This window comes from Phaethon aethereus, assembly GCF_964289735.1.
Source record: "Phaethon aethereus genome assembly, chromosome: 1".
Taxonomy (NCBI): Eukaryota; Metazoa; Chordata; class Aves; order Phaethontiformes; family Phaethontidae; genus Phaethon; species Phaethon aethereus.
This window is the reverse complement of record NC_138575.1, coordinates 204466414-204489222: the sequence shown is the minus strand read 5'-3', so window position 1 is coordinate 204489222 and position 22809 is coordinate 204466414. Positions and strand designations below refer to the sequence as shown.

Genomic DNA, 22809 nt, shown 5'->3' with positions numbered 1-22809 from the left:
TGTTTGTTTAAAAACAATAAAGCCTTTTTGTCCATGTCCTTTAAAAAAAAAAAAAAAAATTGCTTTAAGTTTTTGCTTGATAGAAATTGTATCTGTATTGGCATTATGAATTATTTTTTTACTCACAGTTTATTCATTTTTAGGATTCATTCCAGAAAATCCTTCTAGCCCTTTGTAAGCATGCATCAGATACAAACAACATTTACAAGAAACATAGAGCTCTTCTAATTTATCACTTGTTTGTTAGTCTGGTACTTAAAGAGATAAAAGATGGTTTAGGAGGAGCATGGGCTTTTGTCCTCCGAGATGTAATTTACACCCTGATTCACCATATCAATAGCAGGTAAATATGGTAAATACATCTTGTTCTTCCTGTCTGTGCTGCCTTGTTCTTGTAACCTTACATTTATTTCAGTATCACTAGTAGATGTTAATTCATTTGTAGAAATAATTGAAATTTGCTGAAAGAAAAAATTAAATTGCCTTTCTTTGATAATTTTGAAATTTAAATTTAGAACTCTTACTAAATGTGGAATGTTTTGTGCTATCCTTGTATGTATATGTTCATTATACTGCAGAATTTTGTATCTATAATAGGCTATCCAGTCGTAGAAATCAGAAGTGTTGGGAGATTTTGGTGACAGAAAAAGTGTCTGGGAATATGGGAGAAAAATTCAAATTGTGGTCTTAAATGCAAAGTAAGCACATATAAATAAAATGTGCTTATTGAGTTAGTAAAGAGTATTGACATTTATATTCTCACCAATAAGTAGCTAACAAAATGAGTGAGAATCGGTACATGTTATCTTAGCTTGTCTTCAGATTGAGAAAACTGGTACTTCCTCAGGTTTAAGATTTAAGTAGAGATTCTTGTCTATCATAAGGACTGGAGGTATTTTCTTACTTAAGGTTTAGCTTTGGATTTCCCAGACAGTTACTCACCTAAATGTCATTGATTTTAAGTGCAAGTTGATTACTTGTTGGAAGCATTTCATACCCTGAAATACTGGAGAGAGGTGTGGATTTTATGGTAAATGCCATTATTATGAGACTTCTTATTGCAATCAACACTGAACTGGGACAGGGGCAGTTGATGCACTGGAGGGAGAGGCTGCCATTCAGAGGGCCTTCATCTCGCTGTAGGAGTGGGACAACAGGTACATTGTGAAGTTGAGCAAAGAACCCCTAGGACTTTCACCTGGGATGGAATAACCCCACGCATGAGTGCAGGCTTGGGAGCTGACTGGCTAGAAAGTAGCCTTGCAGAAGAGGACCCAGGAGTCTTGGAGGACAAGCTGGATGAGTCAGCAGTGTGCCTTCCATCACTGAACGCTGTGTACTGAACTGCTGGCAAGAGTGTAGCTAGCATCTTAGGGAAGTAGTCATCATTCCCCTCTGAGTCTTCCGAAGCTGCAATAGGAGCACTGTGTCCAGTGTGGGGCTGCTTCAGCCAGGACATGAGAGATAATGACAAAGTGGGATGGGTTGAGTGGAAGACCCCCAAGGGGATAAATGGAGTTGATGTAATTTCTGTTCTCCAGTTTCTGGAGGGGAAGATACCTTGTAGAGAAGGTAGAGCCAGATTTTTCCTAGGAGTGCACAGCAAAAGGACAAGAGGTAGCATGCACCAAGTTGCAACCTGGGAAATTCTGGTTGGACGTAAGGGAAAAGATTTTTACAGTGAGAATAGTCACATACTGAAGCAGGTTGCTTAAGAGAGGCTGTTGATTCTCCATTCAAGGAATGCATCAGAATTCAGCTCAACAAAACCTTGAGAACCTGATCTGACTTTGAAGTGGACCCTGCTTCAGGCAGGAAGCTGGACTAGATAATCCACAGGTGGCCTCTGTGACCTAAATCTTTTCTTTTTTCTTTTTTTATTTAAACAAATGGTTATATGAGAGAGGAGGGCTCAGGGTGCATATTTTTCACTTTGTTCTGTTTCTGTCAACATTATTCTGGCAAATAATAATCTAAAAGCCTTTTAGGATAGGTTTTGGGTTTTTTTCCTATTTGGAATATATTTTTCTTGGAGTTTTTTTACTCCATTTTTTAAAGTGATCCCTCAAATTCTGGTGTTGTAGTTCCCCTGTGTCTCCTGAGCTAAATCCTTAGAGCAGATTGAGTTGATAAATTTTAAAGTTTAGAATGAGTTCCTCCTGTAAAGTTTATTTGTATTTCTCCTTTTCCTCTATTCTTCCCTGTTGTATAATAGGTTAATACATGAGACAATGACAATTTGTATTTCTTCAATTTCACTTTTTTGTTTCCCCTGACAGACCTGTTATTATCAGAGACATAACTATGCGCAGCTTTTCACTCTGCTGTGACCTTCTTCATCATGTTTGCCACACAGCAGTTACGTGTTGCAATGATGCTCTAGAGAGCCACCTTCATGTTATTGTAGCAACCCTAATACCTCTCGCTGTGGACCAGCCTGAGATTCAGGAACAGGTACTTTTGAGTTGCTGCTGATTCCTTATCTGTTAGCTTTTTAGCTCATGTTCGCTGTTGTTAAAGCTATATCTATACTCATGTTCAATTTTAATTCTTTTTTCCTATGCTTTGTAGATTTATACAAAAAATATTACTTGGGATGTAACACTATACCTTTAATTTTTTAAATAAAAGTGTTTTACTTGTACTTCTATTTTGACAAATACCATGTTCCATATTTAATTTCTAAATAAAATATTTCCATATTTAATTCCTATAGCTTTAAACAGTGATTGAGATGTATTTGTCTCATAATTGCTGAGATTACTGTATCACTTTCTAATTCTCTATTTACTTAGTCTACTAAAAAATCAGATTTCTTAAAGAGCTTTAATGCTGTTGTAATGTCTTTTACATCGGCTTTGAATCTGTGCACCTTTCTCAGCCAAATCTGAAAGAGGTTTAAAACTTTCAGGGTAAGTTTCAGAAAAATTGTTACCTTAGTTGAGTAGGGACACCAAATCAGTGGTACCGCTAAGGAAAAGACAGAGAGAACATTGGCATTGCTAAACTACTGGTGATGGCAGGCTAATCAATACAAGCACATCGAGTAGCCAAGCAGTTACCTACAAAGCTCTGTGGATGATTTCACAGAAAATACGATGAAGACCTTTGGAAGGGAAAGGTGTCTAGAGTACAAAGAGGAAATACTTGCAGGGAACAGATTTCAGCTGTTTATTTAACAAATTATCATAAAAAACAAATGTAGCACATAGGCCTTAAAGGGGAAATGAAGCAGTTTCAGTTGTGTGACAAGCCTTGTTTTCCTTTCCATCATGATTTGTATGTCCTTTCTGCTAGAGGTGGAAATATGCTTAGATTCAGAGACTTATAATTAGTTGCTGAAGGTGAGAAGAGTATACCTGTTGCACTTCAGTCCTTATGGTTGCCTTCTGCCTTAATCTAATCCCATGGTACCATATGCACCTGCATGGTTGCAGTGTAGCCCTACGTTGTCCTCCTCCTACTAGCTGGAGGGCTATGCTGATCCAGCTGAAAATAACCTGGCAATCTTTTTGCCAGCTTAATGATCATGATCACGTTTATAATATGTCTTTTCAAACGGTTGTATATGCACAACTGCAAAGGCAAGATGTCAGGCCATCCCTGGGCAGAAACAAAGTGGGGAGGGCAGAAATTTCTCTAAATTGGAACGGATATCAAATATGAAACCTTCTCATCTCCATACTCTTGCAGGGATGTCCTTCTTCTAATGATCAGTTTTCAGTTTCTTCACTTTTCTTCTAGCATTGAATGGAGGCTAGTTAATAATTTTCAGGTAAATACAAGTCTCCAAATAAAAACCTCATCATTTAGATTGTAGACTCCTCAAAGCTGCCTGGATTGATGTCCAATTGCATCGATTTGTAAGTAAAGCATCAAAGCAGCATTTTTGCAACGAAAGTATGGTACCCCTTTAGCAAGTGTTTATTCAAGTTGTAGATCTGTTCGAAAACAAATTCTGCCAAAGTTTAGTGATTTGGGCAGTAAATTATGATATTTATGCATTTGTCCAGATTTCAAGTTACCAGCACTTTAGTTAGTAAGAATAATAAGGTCCCAATCATATCAGACGGATGACTCCTTGGGTGCAGTGTGTTGCTAAATCATCGCCGATATTGTAATCACAGAATCACAGAATCACTAGATTGGAAAGGACCTTCAAGATCATCAAGTCCAACCATTAATCCAGCGCCACCATGTCCCCTAAACCATGTCCTGAAGCGCCACATCCACACGTTTTTTGAACACTTCCAGAGATGGCGACTCCACCACCTCCCTGGGCAGCCTGTTCCAATGCTTGACCACCCTCTCAGTGAAGAAATTTTTCCTAATATCCAATCTAAACCTCCCCTGGTGCAACTTGAGGCCGTTTCCTCTTGTCCTATCACTAGTTACTTGGGAGAAGAGACCAACACCCTTGTCGCCACAACCCCCTTTCAGGTAGTTGTAGAGAGCGATAAGGTCTCCTCTCAGCCTCCTCTTCTTCAGACTAAACAGCCCCAGTTCCCTCAGCCGCTCCTCATAAGACTTGTGCTTGTAATGATTGTATTTGCCAATATTTGAAATCAGCTTCGTCAAAAGACAGGATAAAACTGCAGGCTCTGATAATAAAAAGCTTGTCTGAGAGGGAGAGTAGCAAAAAATGCCTCACCATTTTAGAATATATCTGTGATTTCCCCAAGCCTCTAAACATCTTACAATTTTTAACAGTGTAAATAAATTATCTTGCCATTTTTTGTAGAGTTCTCAGTTTAATGGAACTTGGAGAAATACAAACTTTATAACCTGAATAAGAAATGTGGCTCAAAAATGTTTCTCTGTCTTTTTTGGTTTTAATTGACTTTTTCTGTTCAGGTCCTAGGCTTGTTGAAGTATCTGGTGATAGATAATAAGGATAATGAAAATCTGTACCAAGCAATCAAATGCTTAGATCCTTTTCCTGAATATCCTGCTTTTAAAGATTTACGAGCAACTCAACAGAAAATAAAATACAGTAAAGGACCATATTCTCTTTTGGAGGTAATTACATTTTAAATTATATCTCATGGTATAGTGTTTTTTTGTAATGCAAACTTTCAAAAGAAGGACAATTTTCTAGCTATAGATATAGTTGAGATTGACATGTGGATTCTTTTTATTGCCAGTTTCAGAAACTGAGATATTTGTAGGTCTCCGTTCTTATTTTGCATCTATTAATATCTGCATTGTGGACTGCTGAGAGCCACTTTACTCTTGAAGCCTTTATTTGTATGCTATCTGTGCTTAATACAAAACGTTGTTTTGCAGGAAATTAATCACTTTCTCTCAGTTGGTGTTTGTGATTCTCTGCCCTTAACACGACTTGAAGGACTGTATGATTTACGCAAACAATTGGAACAATATAAAGATCAGATGAAGGATCTCCTGAAAAATTTCCAGGGTACTGACATCTGATTATGTATTTCATTTCTTTTGTATCTGGTTTTAGGTGTGTAGCGATGTAACCCTATTCTAATTTGACATTGAATGTTTTATTTTGTGTCATGGTTTTTGTATGTTTAGCGATGTATCCTTACAATAATTCCACATGCAGAATAGAATGGCATTTATTATTCATGCAAAATCTGAAGTATCCTTAGCAGAGTGTATTATAAATACTATATGAGGTGATATATGGCAGAGAGGATAAAATGCCTTTCTGACTTTTGGCATGGGGCACTTATGATTGTGAATGACCAGGATAACATATAATATGAGTATATTACTTTATGGCTGCTTCATGAGTTTTCTGGTATGTGAATTACTCTTTTTAATGTAATGAAGCTAGATTTTATTAAAGACATAGTATGTTAGAAAGTAAAGTTCACAGAAGTTCTAAAATGGTAGGATTTAGTTTAGTTGAACCTTGCCACATCCCAGCATTCTGTCAGCCCTCAGTCCAGACCCAGTTCCCTCCTATTTTGGTTTTCAGATGTTTATGCCAAACTATTTCACTTTGCCTCTTTACATCAAGTCTTCATCAGCTTGTGTGCATGACAGGCAGATAAAAAGAGCTGATGCAATTCATTGTAAATAAGTGCAAAGTAAAGTTTGGGGAAGAACAGTAGTCTGTCATAAGGCTGTGGTTTAAGTGCATTATGTCCCTACATCGTGAATATCATTTACAATTTTAGTCTCAAAATTCTTCTTGAAAAGAGTAAGTAAAAGGGCAACAAGCTTTTGGGCAACAGTTTTCATCAGGGGAGAGCCTTGTGAGCCTGGAAAAGAGGTTGAATAGGAATACAGAGAGATGTATGAACTGGTGAATGGTACGATGAAGCTGAGTAGGGAGAACTTAACACTTTTGTCACAGTAAAAGAACAGATAAATTATCTCGCAGCAGTTATACAAGAAAAACCACATATTTTTTCCAAACAAAATATATACAGTATGGAACTTACTGCTACTTACTGTGGAGGTCAGAAGCATAATGGACCTTAAATGGAGTTAGACATATGTCGCAGAGATTATTAGGTATGAAGATTTGCTCAGAAATCACCAATCTGCTGACTGGCAAAACCTGAGAAGAAATACTTTTGCGCTGTTGGAGGCAGGCTAGCAGGCTTGATAGGCCTGTTGCCTTGATTTTGCCTTATACTAAAAATCTATTAAGCACTTAAAAATAACTTTATTATTACTATTACTTTAGGTGTTAAAGAGAAGTAAAAAACAGTTATTGATAAAGGCTATAAAACTGTATGCTGAAAGATAACATTTAAGAAATAACTACTGCAGTTTGGCCACATGTGTATTCATTTTTATAAAAATGTCAACAAGGATAAAACCCGATTCCAGATTTCCATTCCAATCAGCAGGGCAGCAGGATTTAAAGAATAAAAATAGTGCTTTTATTTTTTTTACATTGGCAAATCATCATGCTTTTTCCTAGACCTTGTTCCTGGAAACAGCAAAACAATTTTATTTGGAATGTTTATTTTTAAAACAGACCTCAGGCGGGCAGCAAATATGTAAGGAAGTAGCCATCTCAAGAGTTTATAATTTCGCAAAGTTAATTAGGCAACTGAAAGCCAGTCTAATTCTGTGAAATTCCTAGCATAAAGCCTTGTTTTGGGATATTCCTTGGATTCAGATTAAGAACAGAATGATGATATTAGCTTAAGTGTTGTCAGTGGAGTCACATAGTATGACTTTACTGTTTCAAATAACATTCTTACATTAACTTATGTTAGTATTTCATGTATTTAATTATCATTTCTACATCAAAACACTGAAAATAATAGCATTTGTGTACATGGGTGTATTCTTCGCTTGTGTAAAAAACTGGCTGGATGGCCGGGCCCAAAGAGTTGTGGTGAACGGAGTTAAATCCAGTTGGCGGCCAGTCATAAGTGGTGTTCCTCAGGGCTCAGGGTTGGGGCCATTTCTGTTTAATATCTTTATCAATGATCTGGATGAGGGGATTGAGAGCACCCTCAGGAAGTTTGCAGGGGACACAGAGTTGGCTGGGAGTGTTGATCTGCTTGAGGACTGGAAGGCTCTGCAGAGGGATCTGGACAGGCTGGATTGATGGGCTGAGATCAACTGTACGAGGTTCAACAAGGCCAAGTGCCGGGTCCTGCACTTGGGTCACAACAACCCCATGCAACATTACAGGCTTGGGGAGGAGTGGCTGGAGAGCTCCCTGGCAGAAAAGGACCTGGGGGTGTTGGTCGACAGCCGGGTCAATATGAGCCGGCAGTGTGCCCAGGTGGCCAAGAAGGCCAACAGCATCCTGGCCTGTATCAGAAATAGTGTGGCTAGCAGGAGGAGGGAAGTGATCGTGCCCCTGTACTCAGTACTGGTGAGGCTGCACCTCGAATATTGTGTTCAGTGTTGGGCCCCTCAGTACAAGAAGGACACTGAGTTGCTGGAGTGTGTCCAGAGAAGGGAAACGAAGCTGGTGAGGGGTCTGGAGCACAAGTCTTATGAGGAGCATCTGAGGGAACTGGGATTGTTCAGCCTGAAGAAAAGGAGGCTGAGGGGAGACCTTTTCGCTCTCTACAACTACCTGAAAGGAGCTTGTAATGAGGTGGGTGCTGGTGGGTGCTGGTCTCTTCTCCCAAGTGACAAGTGATAGGACAAGTGGAAATGGCCTGGAGTTGTGCCAGGGGAGGTTTAGATTGGATATTAGGAAAAATTTCTTCACCAAAAGAGTTGTCAAGCATTGGAACAGGCTGCCCAGGGAGGTGATGGAGTCACCATCGCTGGAGGTATTTAAACGACGTGTAGATGTGGTGCTTAGGGACATGGCTTAGTGATGGACTTGGCAGTGCTATGTTAAAGGTTGGACTTGATGATCTTAAAGGTCTTTTCCAACCTAAATGATTCTATGATTCTAGTTTTGGGGATTCTTTGTCATATTCAAATGCATAGAAATTTTTTCAAGACATGATAGATAAGAAAAATGAGTAATTTTTTAATGTATTGTTTAATACTAACTTGCTTCAACAATAATGCATGTTGACGTGTATATAAAAGATACTAAAGCAGTGTTTTCTTCTAATATGTTCACATTACAAATACACAATAACATTTTTGGTGTTTATTTTTCTTTCTGAATGATAGAAAAGCCAGAAGATTCTGTGGTAGTGAAATTGGTGGTGAGCTTACTGCAGCTGTCCAAGATGGCAGTTAACCATACAGGTGAAAAAGCAGTGCTGGGTAAGTTAAGTAGTGCCACAGGCACCCTAGGGCTGTTACTGCAAACCCCAGGTTGAAGCTGTGGCTGTTCGCAGTGTTACTTCCCACTCTTATTTTGCATTTGCTACCAGAGGCAACCATCAGGTATGCTAAAATGGGTGATATGCCTTCTTTTCTGTCACTGTATTTTACATCTTTGACTAATAACTTAAATTGTTGTCAGTTTAGACCCTGGTCTCTTCTACACTCAAGGTGTCATCTGCTGTTACATGTGTCAGTTTATTAGGTTGAAAAATAGTAAGAAAAATTGAAGAGAACTTATCTGAAAATTTGAAGGACATGTTCTCCATCTTAAAGCCTCTTCTGTATTATTAAAATTATTCTCACCATTTACACTGAGCACCTGATTAATGTTTGATCCAAAGCTAAAATGCAACTCCCCTCTTCCCCAAGTGAGGATTACCTCCATCAAGGTGATGTTTACTGAAATGAGTTGTCTAAACTAGACAGAAACACAAGGTATGAGAACATTTGCTGTAATATATTTTTTTGTCTAAAAGACTAAAATTACAAATGCTGAGCAATTCAAGCTCACATTGACTTCAGCGTGATGCATTATTCCGCACCTCTGCAAGCTGTAAGTTTCAGCCGTTTCTGCATTGTGTTTCCTTAGATGATTTGTTAAATTTAGTTCAAAACACAGCCTGTGTATCTTCAGTCTGTTGTTTATGTGCTCTGGTGGTTAAAGCAATGTTGTAGAAAATAGAAAAGTTTTCAAGACACATGCCGAGTATGAAGGAAAGAGCAGGGAAATAGATTTTGGTTTCTTTCTGACAAACATTAACATCCCTTTTTAAAAATTATTTTCAAGGTCAATTTTGTTTTGTTTTTTTCTTGTATGTAGTCACGTGTTTTTATAAAATACTTTGTTTGGAAAGCAAATGAGGAACATGTTGATACATCATCTTATATAAAATGTAGGTTAATTCTGATTGAGCTTACAGGCTACTGTTTGTAGGCTAGTGTTTGTATTTATCATACCCTTAGGGAGTGAAAATGAGTGTCTTTTAGTGTCTGTGATTCTGACCTTTTGCACTTAACCTGTTTCTGACGCAAGCAAAAATAAAAACCATATCTGATTTAAACTGCAAAACCCAGAGCTATAGGCAGTCCTAGACAACTGAGTTAGAAAGTATAACTATTATTTATGAGTCTTAAGCTGCAAAATTTTTATACATGTAGTTTTAATGATAAAGCTCCTCGAGTGATTATTTATAAATGTTTACAGCTTTTTACCCCATAACAATCTGAGTTCTAAAAGCAGTTTATATTAATTGCAACTTTTTAGGGTGAGACCTTGTTTTAGTGTGCATGAGACTGTAAAATTACCTGCATTTGCAGAGGCTGTTGGAAGTTGCTTAGGAGAAATAGGTCCCATGGATTTCTCCACCATAGCTCTTCAGCGTGCTGAAAATGCCCAGGATTCTAAAGCAGTGGACTTACTTGAAGATAGAAAACTTCAGTGGGTCTTCATAATGTTAACTCAAATAAATATTGCTTTAACAGATAATTGGTGAGTATACTTATTTATTTAAATTGGTTAGTTCAGAGCTTGATAGGAGCCATTAAGTTATACATTGTTCAAATGACATCAGAGTAATACTCTGAAAGTGTTATTAACACCTATTAGTGTCCAAACATGTGCTTCTTCAAGGCTCAGATTACTTATCCAGTCAAGCTTAGATGTTTCCTAGAAATTCTTTTGTCAGACTTGAGCCGGAGAGTCTCTTCTGTGCTCTAGAGAACAGCAGTGGTGTGGAGTAAATACTGAGGCTTTGCTTTACAAGAAAATACGCAATGGCATATCCTAGTCCAAAATTTTCTGATTTCATGCACATGTTGTTAGATTGTGGAATTATTTGTCTTGTGTGTTTATAAAGGTGATTTTGAAAAGGAAATATCTGAATGAAATTAATAATATAATGACGTTGTCTATGTTACACTTTCAGTATTGATGTTAGAGCTGCTGCCGTTTCATGTTTGAAAAACATATTAGCCACCAAGTCTGGAAGTGAATTTTGGGAAGTTTATAAAAATAAAGCTGATCCCATGTTAATCTATCTACAGCCCTTCAGAATGTCTAGGAAAAAGGTACTTCTGATATACCTTATTTATATGGCATATGGGTAAGATAAAACATAAAAGTATATATTTTTAAGAAAAGTAAATTTGAAATTTTTTTTTGAGATAGGCTTTGATGAATGTGAAATTTGGACTTCTTATCGGTCTGATTGCAAATGTGACTGCTTTTGTACATCTGTTTCTCCTTCCTGTTTCAGCATTTGTGGCTGCTACACATAGTAAATTACCAATTTGACATTATAAAGCTGTGTATTTTCATTATTAGAAAGGCGATTTTTTATTATCTACTCGGTTATCTAATACATTCTTTCTCAGGATTTCGTTATCATTTGATGCAAAAACTTAGTCAAAAATAGGTCAGCAAAAAGGGTGCATGATTAACCATAAATCAGGTATTTCCCAATTTTCAAACTTCTGATTTGTAACCTGAGTGTGATGTCTAATGTGGCCTTGTTAATGTTATCAGTAAAATTTTATTTTTAATACTTTCAGATTTCCTTGGAAAACTTTACATTTACATGAACAAAATTGATATTGCCAATTAGTTAAAGCACAGTTAATATTTAATGTTTTAATCTGTGCAGATTGCAGTATATTTTTTTTAAATGCTGTAGGATTTGTTTATATTTGCAATGTATATATTTTCCTTCTAGTTTTTTGTAGTACCTGCTAATGATATGGAAGCTCCTTTAGAAACTTTGGGTGACACAAACCTGTGGATTCCTCTGGGAGAAAGTCACGAGACCTGGATCAAGCGGCTAACTAGTTCAATACTGGACAGTGGAGGTGTGCAAAATGAAGTTCTACAGTTAATGAAGCCGCTATGTGAGGTAAGCTGAATTATATGTAAATTATATGTGTACATATATATGTATGTGCGCTGTGATGCGTATAGGACAATAGGAAATCTGCGATAGGATGAGAGGAAATGGCCTCAAGTTGTGCAAGGGGAGGTTTAGACTAGATACTAGGAAAAATTTCTTTACTGAGAGAGTGGTCAAACAATGGAACAGGCTGCCCAGGGAGGTGGTGGAGTCACCATCACTGAAGTGTTCAAAAAAACATGTAGATGTGGCACTTCAGGACATAGTTTAGTGGGCATGGTGGTGTTGGGTTGATGGTTGGACTTGATCTTAAAGGTCTTTTCCAACCTTAATGATTCTGTGATTCTGTGATGCACAAAAATACATTATTATCTTTAACAGTAATTCAGATCTTTTGTAGTCAGATATTGCACATACCCATAAAATACACTCTTGAAATACATGATTTGAGAGATAGTTATAAACACGGATGAACTTCTATGACTACTTTGACTGAATGCCAGCATAGCCCTGTTAAGTGGTTTACATTTTTTATATTACATGTTCTCTCTCAAGCATTACATGTTTTCTTAGAGTAGTTGTCAGTTTGGTTATAACCTGAGAAAGAAAGGCTTTTGGTTGTTTCTTTTACCAGCTGCTGTGCATGATTGTTTTCTAGGTAAAAACGGACTTGTGTCAAACTTTGCTTCCATACCTGATTCATGATATCCTTCTTCATGACTCAGATGAATCTTGGAGAAATCTTTTGTCAGTTCATATCCAGAAGTTTTTTACAGCCTGTTGCAGATTTGCCTCATCTAGTAGATCTACTACACCTCCAAATTCTGATTCAGGTAATGTCATAATATTTTTGTTTCAGCTGAAAGAGGGATTCTGGTTGTGAAGAAACTACCTTCTGACATCAAATGTATGATGTGCACTTGTAGGCAGACAGAATTTTAGAAATTTCTGTCCAACTGTTTGTCCTTTTTCAGTGGAGATACCGATAATTTTGAAGCTGTTCATTAGAGCACCCAAGTTGTTTCTTCTGTGTAGCTTCTGTCCTTGTTCAGAACTGGATAATGTTTATTACTTGCTGAATTTAGGTGTGATCCAATGTTGTGTGCTGCAAGACTGAGTCTTGGACTGTCTCTTAAAATTACGAATTGGCAGTTAAATTCTTCTCTTACTCAAACAAGAGCGATTTCAAAACTGCAAAGACAGTTTTCACCTAGATTTTACCCATGGAAAAAAGACTAATCCTTTCTGTGGCTTCTGCTTAATATTGATAATGGTGTCCCTATACATTCTGTTCTGTTCCAGCAGGATGAAAGGAAATTGTAACCAAAAGAACTGCAGCTAAGCATAAGTAATGCAGTAAGTTCCATTAAAAATAAAGCACCTTCTAATGAAGCTGACTGGTGTCCTTTCCAATTAGATTGTGGTTGAAGTTAGCAGAAATCTGTGTAAAAAAAATAAGATCTTTGTGATTAGACTATGGGAATGGTACATGCACTTATTTTCAGGAGCTGAAATAATGTATTTCTTTTATTTGTGTATGTCCCTTACTTAACACAAATACAGTAACTTCAGGTTAATATTTTTTGTGCAGTAGCTATATCCACTATATCTTCCAACTCCCTTCTTCAGTGACAAATTACTAAAGGAATGAGACTACAATGTCTTGCAGTCTTTTTACAGGCAAGTCATACAAGCTTTGGGTTGCCAGAGAGGTAAAGGAACCCTTAGGATTGCAGTTTGTACTAGTATTGCAGTGGTGTAAATAAGCTTAATGACACTAGGTGTATTTTAAGTTACTTTTTATAGATGCTGACTAGCCTGGGCAAAAAACTAGAGCTGTATTCTTTCACATTTTTTAAGTCAGGTAACAAGCTGTTCCCACAATCCAGATATTTTTATTATTGTCCCACTTTGTAAGACAGAAAAGGATTAACGATTTCCTATTTCCTTCCTGTAAGCAGCCAGGGAAACTACTGCACAAATTTATGCCTAGATGTACAGAGTCACCCTAAATGTTCTATGAAAAATAAGAAGGGATTTTTCTAAGTTTTAAAAACTTGCAGTTAGTTCAGTGACACAAATGAGCAAATGATAGATGCCTCTTCAAACATTGTGATTCTGTGCAAGGGATCTTACTGAGGCAGTAAGAATGAAATAAAGGACATGTAAAAGCTTTAAATGGAGTTCTTCATATGAAAAACTATCCTGGTACTGAAAAAAAACCCCATGAAGTAGCACACAGCTTGTTGTCTATGTAGTTGTTTACAGATAAACTGGAGATGCACTAACCAACAGTGCAAAGGTATGTTAATTCCAAAGTTGGAATGATAGAACATCAGCAGTATTCAAAAGAAAAAATTTAAATATCTGATGACTACCGGTTTCTTCAAGGAGAAACTCTTACCCAATCAAGGAGAAAAATCTTCCTAGGAAACCTAGAAAAATTTCAGTCCAATCTGTCAGGATCCCAACTGTGGCAAAGACCAAGCAGTTAGACATGAAAGAGTTAAGTGCTTCTGAACAAGAGTCTTCCTGTTGATTCATTTTGACATGCAAGTTCTAGGAATTCTAGGCTGTTAATCTTGGCAATTTAAAGCATAAATAGTGTGAACATCATGCCAATCACTGCTCTGCCTGAGAAACCAAACCTAATCTTAAATTGTCAACTGCTTGACAAGAGTCAGACCCACCAAACTAAAAATGAATAATACTTTGGATTTAGTGCATGTCAGTCTCGCCAGAATCATGTCTAGTTGAATCTGTTATTTTGCAGAAGAGATGTAATTTTTTTTGTTGAATGAATCTTTCAAAATACATGTTCAGTTAGTTCTCCTTAGAATTTAGAATTTCTGTGTGATGCCATGAAAAAACACAGACTATTTTCATTTTCAGTCTGTAAGCTTCTTGCTGGCAAGTGAGTATGAACACAATGCTGACAGCTTATAGTTACCATTATAGTCATTTGGTCTGCTGTTCAACAAATCCTGAAGAATAACTTTTTTCTTCCAGTTTTCTTGGCCAGTGCCTGTTCCTTCCACTGACTTGTTAATACTTTCTGGTACCCAAATATAATTAATTCAGAAATTTTCAGTTATTCATCTGATCAAGTTATGAAAGAGGAAGTAGCAGTCTCTTCGGGGCATTGACTGTACAGTGCTAACAGCATGGACCATGCCTATGAGACGCTATGTCTACATTTGCAAGTAGTGCAGCGCCTGGGGATGGATCTGGAGAGCAAAATGTCATGGTGCGTTAGGAACTGAGAGTAACATGTCCCCACGGCATGTCTTTTGAAAGTGAAGCATGTGGAAGATGACTTACAAAGAAGGAGTTGCTGTTCCTTCTGTAAGGTCTTTGGTAGCAGTGGAAAGTAAGCGCTGTTCATTTCTGTTTGTTGGAACACATGAAATGGCCAGATACTGCTGTTGTTACATGGCTTTATCTTTCTTTAGGGGAGGTTTCTAGTTCTGCATCTTACTGTAGTGTAGTAGTAATCAAACCTTTGCTTATGCATTCCCTGTTTCTTTGTACTTGTAATTTATAAATTAAAAATGTCCAGAAAAATGAAAAAACTGTTAACCAAATGAGCAGAACACAACCTATAGCCATCTGATTTATTTTTTAATCCAGAAGCAAGGCATGGAAATATAAATTCTTTAAAAGTATGTGTCTGTGTGTGGGAGATAGTGTTTTTTGAACAAGCATACACACTCTGTAAAATCTACAATAAAGCTACTAATAAGTATTTGTGTGGCTTTGGAATAACTTTATATGGCTCAAGCCTAAGGGAAGAGATCTGTTGTGGAGCTTTGTGCAATGATGTTGGATCAGCTCTGAATTCTATAAGACAAAATAGAATGCACAAATTATTAATGCAAAGATAAATTGATAAAGAAAATTGAGGTATAAACTACCGTAATGCCACTAACATCATATAAGGAGGGGAAATACTTTTTGTGACAGACTATTACTTTAATTTTGGAAATGTTCTCCAAGGAAGTTTTTAGTTATTTTCTTGAGTACAAAACACACCTTTTTGTTTTGTAAATGGATATGTTATGACAAAAGTTCATCATATTCTTTCTTTTGAAATGTATTACATCCCAGACCAAGAAACCCATAATTTTAGAAGTTTGGATAAAGTATCTCGACGAGCCATGCTTGCTGTTGTTGATTACTTAAGAAGACAAAAGAGGTGAATTATCGCTTTCCAAAATGTTGCTTTAATTTCATTATGACTGTTATAAGATCTGTTGACGCTCTAGATTAAGGCAGAAGAATGTGGTAGACAACATGTCAGTTAAAAGAATGAAGATGTAGTACTGATTCTGCATTTATTACCAAAGTGGTATGACTAGACTTAGAGGGTTCTAACTATGCTGAAGGAGTTTTCTAAATACTTTTTGTCTCATAAACTTTTTGTGATATGGGTTTGGGGGGGGCTAAGATAAAATTAGCCTATGGTAGGCTTCATAGTTAGATTGGATTTCTTTTGTTTAATGTTAGAAGGAAGGGTCTATTACAGCAATAGTAAAGTCTTTATTTAATCAGATCTGTTTCAGGTACAGTTTTTGATGACAGCTTCTGGCTAGATCTGAATTATCTTGAGGTTGCTATAGCAGCACAGTCTTGTGCTGCTCACTTTACAGCCTTGCTCTACGCAGAAATCTACGCAGACAAGATAAATATAGACAAACAGCAAGAAAGGTACAAGGTTTGAGGAATGCAGTGTCTTGACATTTCTGGTAAAATGCATCATGTTTTGTGTGTTCCAGTAGTGTTTTGTTACATGAAAAGTCAAGGAAACTTTAAAAAAATTCCTTAGGTGCATGTATGGACCTGGAAAATATTTCTACCAGTCCTTGAATGTGATCTCAACCTTGCTAGTTTGTTAGCTGTGACAAATTCAAAATAGTGTAATTTTGCTTCTAACCAGAAAGTTTTCTTAGTGTGTATTCTGGAGAATACTTGTGAATACTAAAATGTATTGAATCTCACCTTCTAAATTGAACACTTTTCAGATTCTGTTTCTCATAGTTAATAGTTTGCTAGTGGTTAAGTTACTGCCAGAAGTGAATCAAGTAGAGAAAGGAACCACAGAATGATGACCAGAATTGCGTGGGTATAGTTGAATGATCCTTGTAGAAGGAGTTTTATTCCATAATGGACAAAATATGGAACTATTTTACTAGCTTCATTTTGGCGACAAATAACTCTAAGGCAGTGAATGTATAACAAAAGTATGGTTGTAAGCATATATATTATGTAGTTGCTTTCACTTTTTCCCAGAACAGAAAAACAACTCCATCCCAGCTGAAACCAGGACAGAGAATTCTTGCTTAGGCATTCACAAAAGGAATTTGATTTAATAAAATATGAGACATTACAGGTGGAGGTTTTTCCCTCTGAAAAAAACACCTTGATATTGAAATCCCTTGATGTTGATATTCTCAGTTCAGCTGGTCACTTTGCCATTCTAGTGGAGAGCCATTTTGAATAACCTGGGATTATGACAGGCCTGATTTTGCATTTAGTTTTTGTGCCCCTTGTTTCTTAAGTGTTGTTTCAGAATTTCTTTAGTTCTTTGTGTGAAATTTCATTTAATTTTACCAGTTGAAACATTTCCTTTAGGTCATCTTTTAAAGCAGCTAAGAGTTTGACATTTGAAGAAGAAAGTCAAAGAACAACTATTACTATTTTGAATGAAAAAAGTAAAGAAGAAACTGGCATAAGTTTACAGGTACATGTTTGTGCTTCATAATCTGAAAGGAAACCTTCTCATATAATTAACAGTAGGTTTCATCTGAGCTGAAGGGCAGATCTAGTTGAACTTCAAAAACTGTATTTGAAAGTTCTCCCCATGCTCTAATTCAAAGTGAACTCAGTGGCCTTGCCAGACAAGTTAAATTGATTATTTGTTTACCTGAAACACTAATTAATTGGCAAATTTTAAATTGCGGCAAAGCAGACTTCGATCCCTGAAACAACTGACCTCATGGTGCTAACCAGCCAAGTATTTTTCAGTTTGTTTTGTCAGAGAGATGTGTTCATTAAAAATCAGCAAGTGTTGTAGAAGTTGTAATAATCAAAACCAAAGTAGTAGTATCTCCCACAGGTTTATCTGATACATAAAATCTGATTCAGTGTAAGTTCCTCCTTTCATAGTTCATTACTCCAGAGCTGTGCTTGCATATCTTTAAAATGTATTGCTTAGCTGGTATGTCTGATGCTCATTCAGCACTACTGCCTTTTGCTTTTCAACCAGTGCACCTAAGGCCCAGCACTGTTTTTTTAATAACTTAGCAGAGAAGTTGGGTAGTCCTGAAGAGTTTTGCTAGACTACAAAACTTCCCTTCCTGTGATGATAGCAGGAATACTATAGATAGTGCATAAAGGAGAATTAAGCAATGATAACAATATGTTACATGGAAGAACTTGTATTTATAAACTTATATGATATGTATAAAACTCACTTGAACTGGTTCCAAAAGAGGTAATTCTTTGTTTTATGGCGCATGTTCTAGGATCTTCTCATGGACATATACAGAAGCATTGGAGAACCTGACAGTCTCTATGGCTGTGGTGGAGGAAGAATGTTACAGCCACTAGCACGGTATAATTTATTAATGTTCATATGTTCTTTAAAGTCATTGCTTTCATTTATTAGTAAGGAAATAAAATTGAAAACTTGTTGTTGACTTACAACAGGATAAGAACATACGAGCATGAAGCAGTATGGGAGAAAGCCCTTGTAACATATGACCTTGAGGCAAGCCTCTCTCCATCTACTCGCCAGGCAGGAATAATAGAGGTAATTTTATTTTATAATAGGAAATGAATGTAGGAATTGATATCCATCATACTGAGAGTCATTTGTAGTAAATGCAAAATTGTTTTAGAACTAAAAGAGATCTCTTTGGTCGTCAAGTCCAATCCATAGTCATAGGCATCCAAACTGTATAGTGTAAGACAACTTTTGTCCTGAAAACATTAAGGCTTCTAGTCTCCTTGTCACTCACCCATAATCCTTATCTTGGGTAATGAATTTTGTGAAATATTTCAAAATAAATATATTTGATACAGAATTTGGCCAGGTCCTAAAGTGACAGCATATAAAAAGTAATGTAATTGGTTATTTTTGCCATCTCATTCTTTAAACCTCTCCATTATGGCAACTATCTTACTGAAACTGTGTTATTTCTGATACAATAAATAAATATAATTGATGTTGTCTTATTTTGATCCTTTAAAAATGTGTTGCTTTTTTACTAAAAATGTTTACAGCAGTTCTGTAGCACAGGTATATCTCTATTTCCCCTAATTTCATTTTGCTATGGTACTTGTCCTACCCCAAATTACTTACTATCTTTGTTAAAATTCCATTGTGTTTCTACTTCATAATGGCTGCACACATAACCTGGATAAGTGGTCACAATTATAAAGTCATTATGGTCTTCAAACAGTTAGGGATTTAAGAGTTGTAGGAAACTTTTTCAAATCCCCATCAGGAAAAACAGTTCATTAAGAAGTAAAACCAGTTTTGGCTTACTACCCAGGAATTCTGGAATGTAGAAATGTGAGCAGGTAGTTCATTTGAAACACAACATGGAAATTTATTTCAAAGAATGACAGCTACAGTAATAATATAACAGTTTTTCTGGGGTTGCAGGTATCAGTAGGGTGATTAGTAGTCTTATTAAGAAGTTTTCATGTTATATAGTGCTGAGTTTAGAAATACTTATGGTTCTGCCTTACCTGCAAAGGCTTCTTCGTTTCCAAAGTTAAACCGAAACCTTTTAAAAAAACAATTCAGTTTATTAAAGGAGGAAAACTGACTTTCAGTAATTTTTTGAATTCCAGGCTTTGCAGAATTTTGGGCTTTGCCACACACTTTCCATGTATTTAAAAGGACTGGAACATGAAAACACTGAGTGGTGTGCGGAACTACAGGAAATACGCTACCAGGCGGCATGGAGGAGTATGCAATGGGGCCACATCTCTTCTATCAAGTAAACCATCTTACTTTTTCACTAGTTCTTTAAGTGAAAGGCAATGGTTTCAGTTCCAAGCAAAAAGACAACACCAGAATATAATTTCTGTGAAGCAGGTCACCTAATTTGTCTTAATCATTGAATTGAAAAGCAGTCTTTTTCACTTAGACCTGTCTGTTTTGTATGCACATCACTTTTCATTTTCCTGGGAAACGGTATGCAGTTGATTCTTCTTTTTGACTGTTCATAACTATAAACAGAAATTTTCAATTTTTGACTCAGACTGTAGATGTATCTTAAGTACGTATGAGGGATAGATGTTTTTTAATGTTTTATTTATAAGCAAATGGGGAAAATATTAGTCAGTAAGCCACAAGAGGTTATCAAGACCTGGAAAAGCAAGCACCAGTGTTGATTCATGGCTACTTCCTCATAATTGGTAATCTCCTCCCTTGTGTAATGTTGGATACCTGGCATTAGTTATTTCATATGACTGGCCAGTATATGTATATATATACTGGCCCTTCCTAGTACAACTACCATCGCACATTTTAGGAGGAATACAGAATAGAATCACTATATTTTGGCAAAAGCAAAAGTTACATGATGGGGTCTTCAGTAACTCCTTCTACATTAACTTTTAGTACTCAGGAGAATGGAGGATTTTTCTCCTAAGACCCTTAGAGAGAGATGAGTCTGGGGTACATACTCTTGGTCTGCGCGTTCTCTTCTCCTGCACTGTCTTACGATCATTGTTCAGAAGCATCTGGAGGTCTTCACAGACACACACTGTTGAAGGACATATGTCATGCCACAATCAGAACAAAATTCATGTAGGTGGGCTCTCTTTGTCCCTGCATTAGGGTCTGTGTAAACTTCTTTGGTTATAACCCTCTTAGGCAAATAGAATATTCAGCTTTAATACAGGAGCAGAAAAACAACATGTAAGATAAAAAGAGAGAGAATGAGATGGCAGAAAAGAGGAGGGTCGAGCAGAAGAAAGAAAAGTGAAGAGGGCAGAAAAGAGGAGGGTCGAGCAGAAGAAAGAAAAGTGAAGAGGGCAGAAAAGAGGAGGGTCAAGCAGAAGAAAGAAAAGTGAAGAGGGCAGAAAAGAGGAGGGTCGAGCAGAAGAAAGAAAAGTGAAGAGGGCAAAGAAGAGAAAATTAAATTGAACTCTATGGTTTTTTTGAGCCTTCCAGGTTTTTTAAATTTTTTCCTTTGTCAAAGTATTTCTGAAGTTAAATGTAAAAAATTGTTCATTCTGAACTGAAGTTGCATGCATACTGTAATATATATCTTTCAGCAAAATACTGTGAGAAATGTGTTATGGTTAAGTTTTTATTGTTCAGTTGGTTTTGTGTCATATTTTTGATACAACCTTGAAGATGTTCTTCATATTGCAAACATTTTGACAATTACTATTTTTTCTTTGTTTGCCTGAATTTATAAAAAACTAAATTAATGTAAAATTTAAAGAGTTTCAGTATTTTTTTTTATCATGCAAAACAGCAGTCCATCCAGCTGCAGAAAATGTACTACAAAAAATTTTTGTCATAAAGATAAAATTGACTTCTTTGTAGAGGAATATAATTTTCCTTTTACATTACTTTTGTTTTCTTTTTAAGAGATGAGACAGGAAGACTAGGGTACCATGAAGCATTGTATGATGCTCTTCAGTCTTTACGAGATAAGGAATTCTCTGCTTTCTATGACAGTCTTAAAGATGCCAGGTAACTGTATGCAAATATTCTGCTGTTAGAGAGAGAGAGACAGAGAGTGTGTGTGTGTTTGTAGTCACATGTTATTATAAAAGACTATTATGGGATTTTATGGGCTTAAATAAAGACTGGTGCATAAAATAAAATTAATACTTCTGGACTGCAGCTTCATTTCTAAGTTTTTTAACTTAAATTTGTCTTTTGTGCATATACAATTTGTGTGCTAATTACAGATAAATTTCCTGTAGTATACATCCCTTCCTTTACAGTCTTCTGAAATGGATTTGAGTGCTGACTACTTTTCTTTAGCTGAGCTATCACATAGGCTTTGGTGTTCATATATGTTTACCGTGTTTTCATTTATTGACAAACTTAATTTTTTGAACTTTAATGGTAATACATAATCATTCTGAACAAAATAGTTTAGCTGTTTAAATTCTGTTCACTGTATGGAAATTATGTTACAGATATTTGTAATTACTTATTGATATTAAAAAATAATAATTTACGATTTCTCTGTTAAATCCATAGAGTGAATGAAGTAGAAGAGCTTTGCAAAGGCAGTCTTGAGTCTGTTTATTCTTTATATCCAACTCTTTGCAGACTACAACTAATTGGAGAGTTGGAAAATATAGGTCTGCTGTTTTCCAGGTATTTTTTTTAAGCTTGTTTCATATTTCTCTCTCAGTTTGCAGGAATTTTGGTAATCAAGTCTAATGAATAAAATTTGTTGAGGTCTTTTTATGAAATCCCAAACTTCATCTTAAAAATTATATGGATTTTAGCTTTAGTATGTGAAGACAAATCTGGCTTCTCTCTATTTCCAGACTGGATTTATTCATGGTCTAGTTTTAATTATTTGATATTATGCCAATAGTGTATTTTATATAATTGTTTTCTTTCCTTTGTTTTGAGTTCCCTGGTATACCCCAAGGTAGCAGTCATATCTCCTAGCGTTTGGTTTACTAAGGTAACTGAGTTATCCTCTTCTAAAGATGTTTTCCCTTGCGTTGATGATACCCGTATATCTGTTGAAAGTTGTCTCGGTTTGAATCACTTTCTTCATGGACTACGATTACCATCAGTATTCTACCTGAATTCTTAACATTGCTTTTTTAATCATAGGAAGATATTTATCCCTATAGTCCTATTAAGATTGGATTTTTTTCTCCTATAGTTGCATTAGTTTGGTAGCTTATAGTCATCCTACAGTTATTTAGCGCCTTCAGGACCTTATGAGCCATTGCTATTTGCAGTTAATCACCTAAAAAAATAATACCTATAATGACAACCTACACAGCTACAATGTCAGAGTTTGGAATTTATTCTTATATTAATCCTTATACAACCTGTATAATAAAGTAGGAATCTTGGTCTCTAATCTTTTAAGTAGCCCTGTGTTTGACTGTGATTCCCTTTGCTGGTGGACCTTTAACACAACAGGTTTTGATGCATAATCAAGAATGTTTATAGTGG

The 22809-nt window shown here is 36.2% G+C and overlaps 1 protein-coding gene across 1 annotated transcript in view; it reads left to right on the top strand.

Annotated features, from left to right (window-relative positions):
* Window positions 1–22809, top strand: part of ATM (ATM serine/threonine kinase) — an 82197-nt gene that overhangs the window by 33782 nt on the left and 25606 nt on the right. The window contains exons 28-44 of the mRNA XM_082004907.1: window positions 144–343; window positions 2280–2454; window positions 4855–5019; window positions 5287–5419; window positions 8584–8679; window positions 10060–10231; window positions 10668–10809; window positions 11454–11630; window positions 12283–12457; window positions 15732–15819; window positions 16176–16331; window positions 17256–17364; window positions 18149–18237; window positions 18333–18435; window positions 19485–19633; window positions 21241–21345; window positions 21865–21984. Coding sequence (XP_081861033.1) covers window positions 144–343; window positions 2280–2454; window positions 4855–5019; window positions 5287–5419; window positions 8584–8679; window positions 10060–10231; window positions 10668–10809; window positions 11454–11630; window positions 12283–12457; window positions 15732–15819; window positions 16176–16331; window positions 17256–17364; window positions 18149–18237; window positions 18333–18435; window positions 19485–19633; window positions 21241–21345; window positions 21865–21984 — 2354 coding nt within the window. The remainder of the gene's footprint in view (window positions 1–143; window positions 344–2279; window positions 2455–4854; window positions 5020–5286; window positions 5420–8583; window positions 8680–10059; window positions 10232–10667; window positions 10810–11453; window positions 11631–12282; window positions 12458–15731; window positions 15820–16175; window positions 16332–17255; window positions 17365–18148; window positions 18238–18332; window positions 18436–19484; window positions 19634–21240; window positions 21346–21864; window positions 21985–22809) is intronic.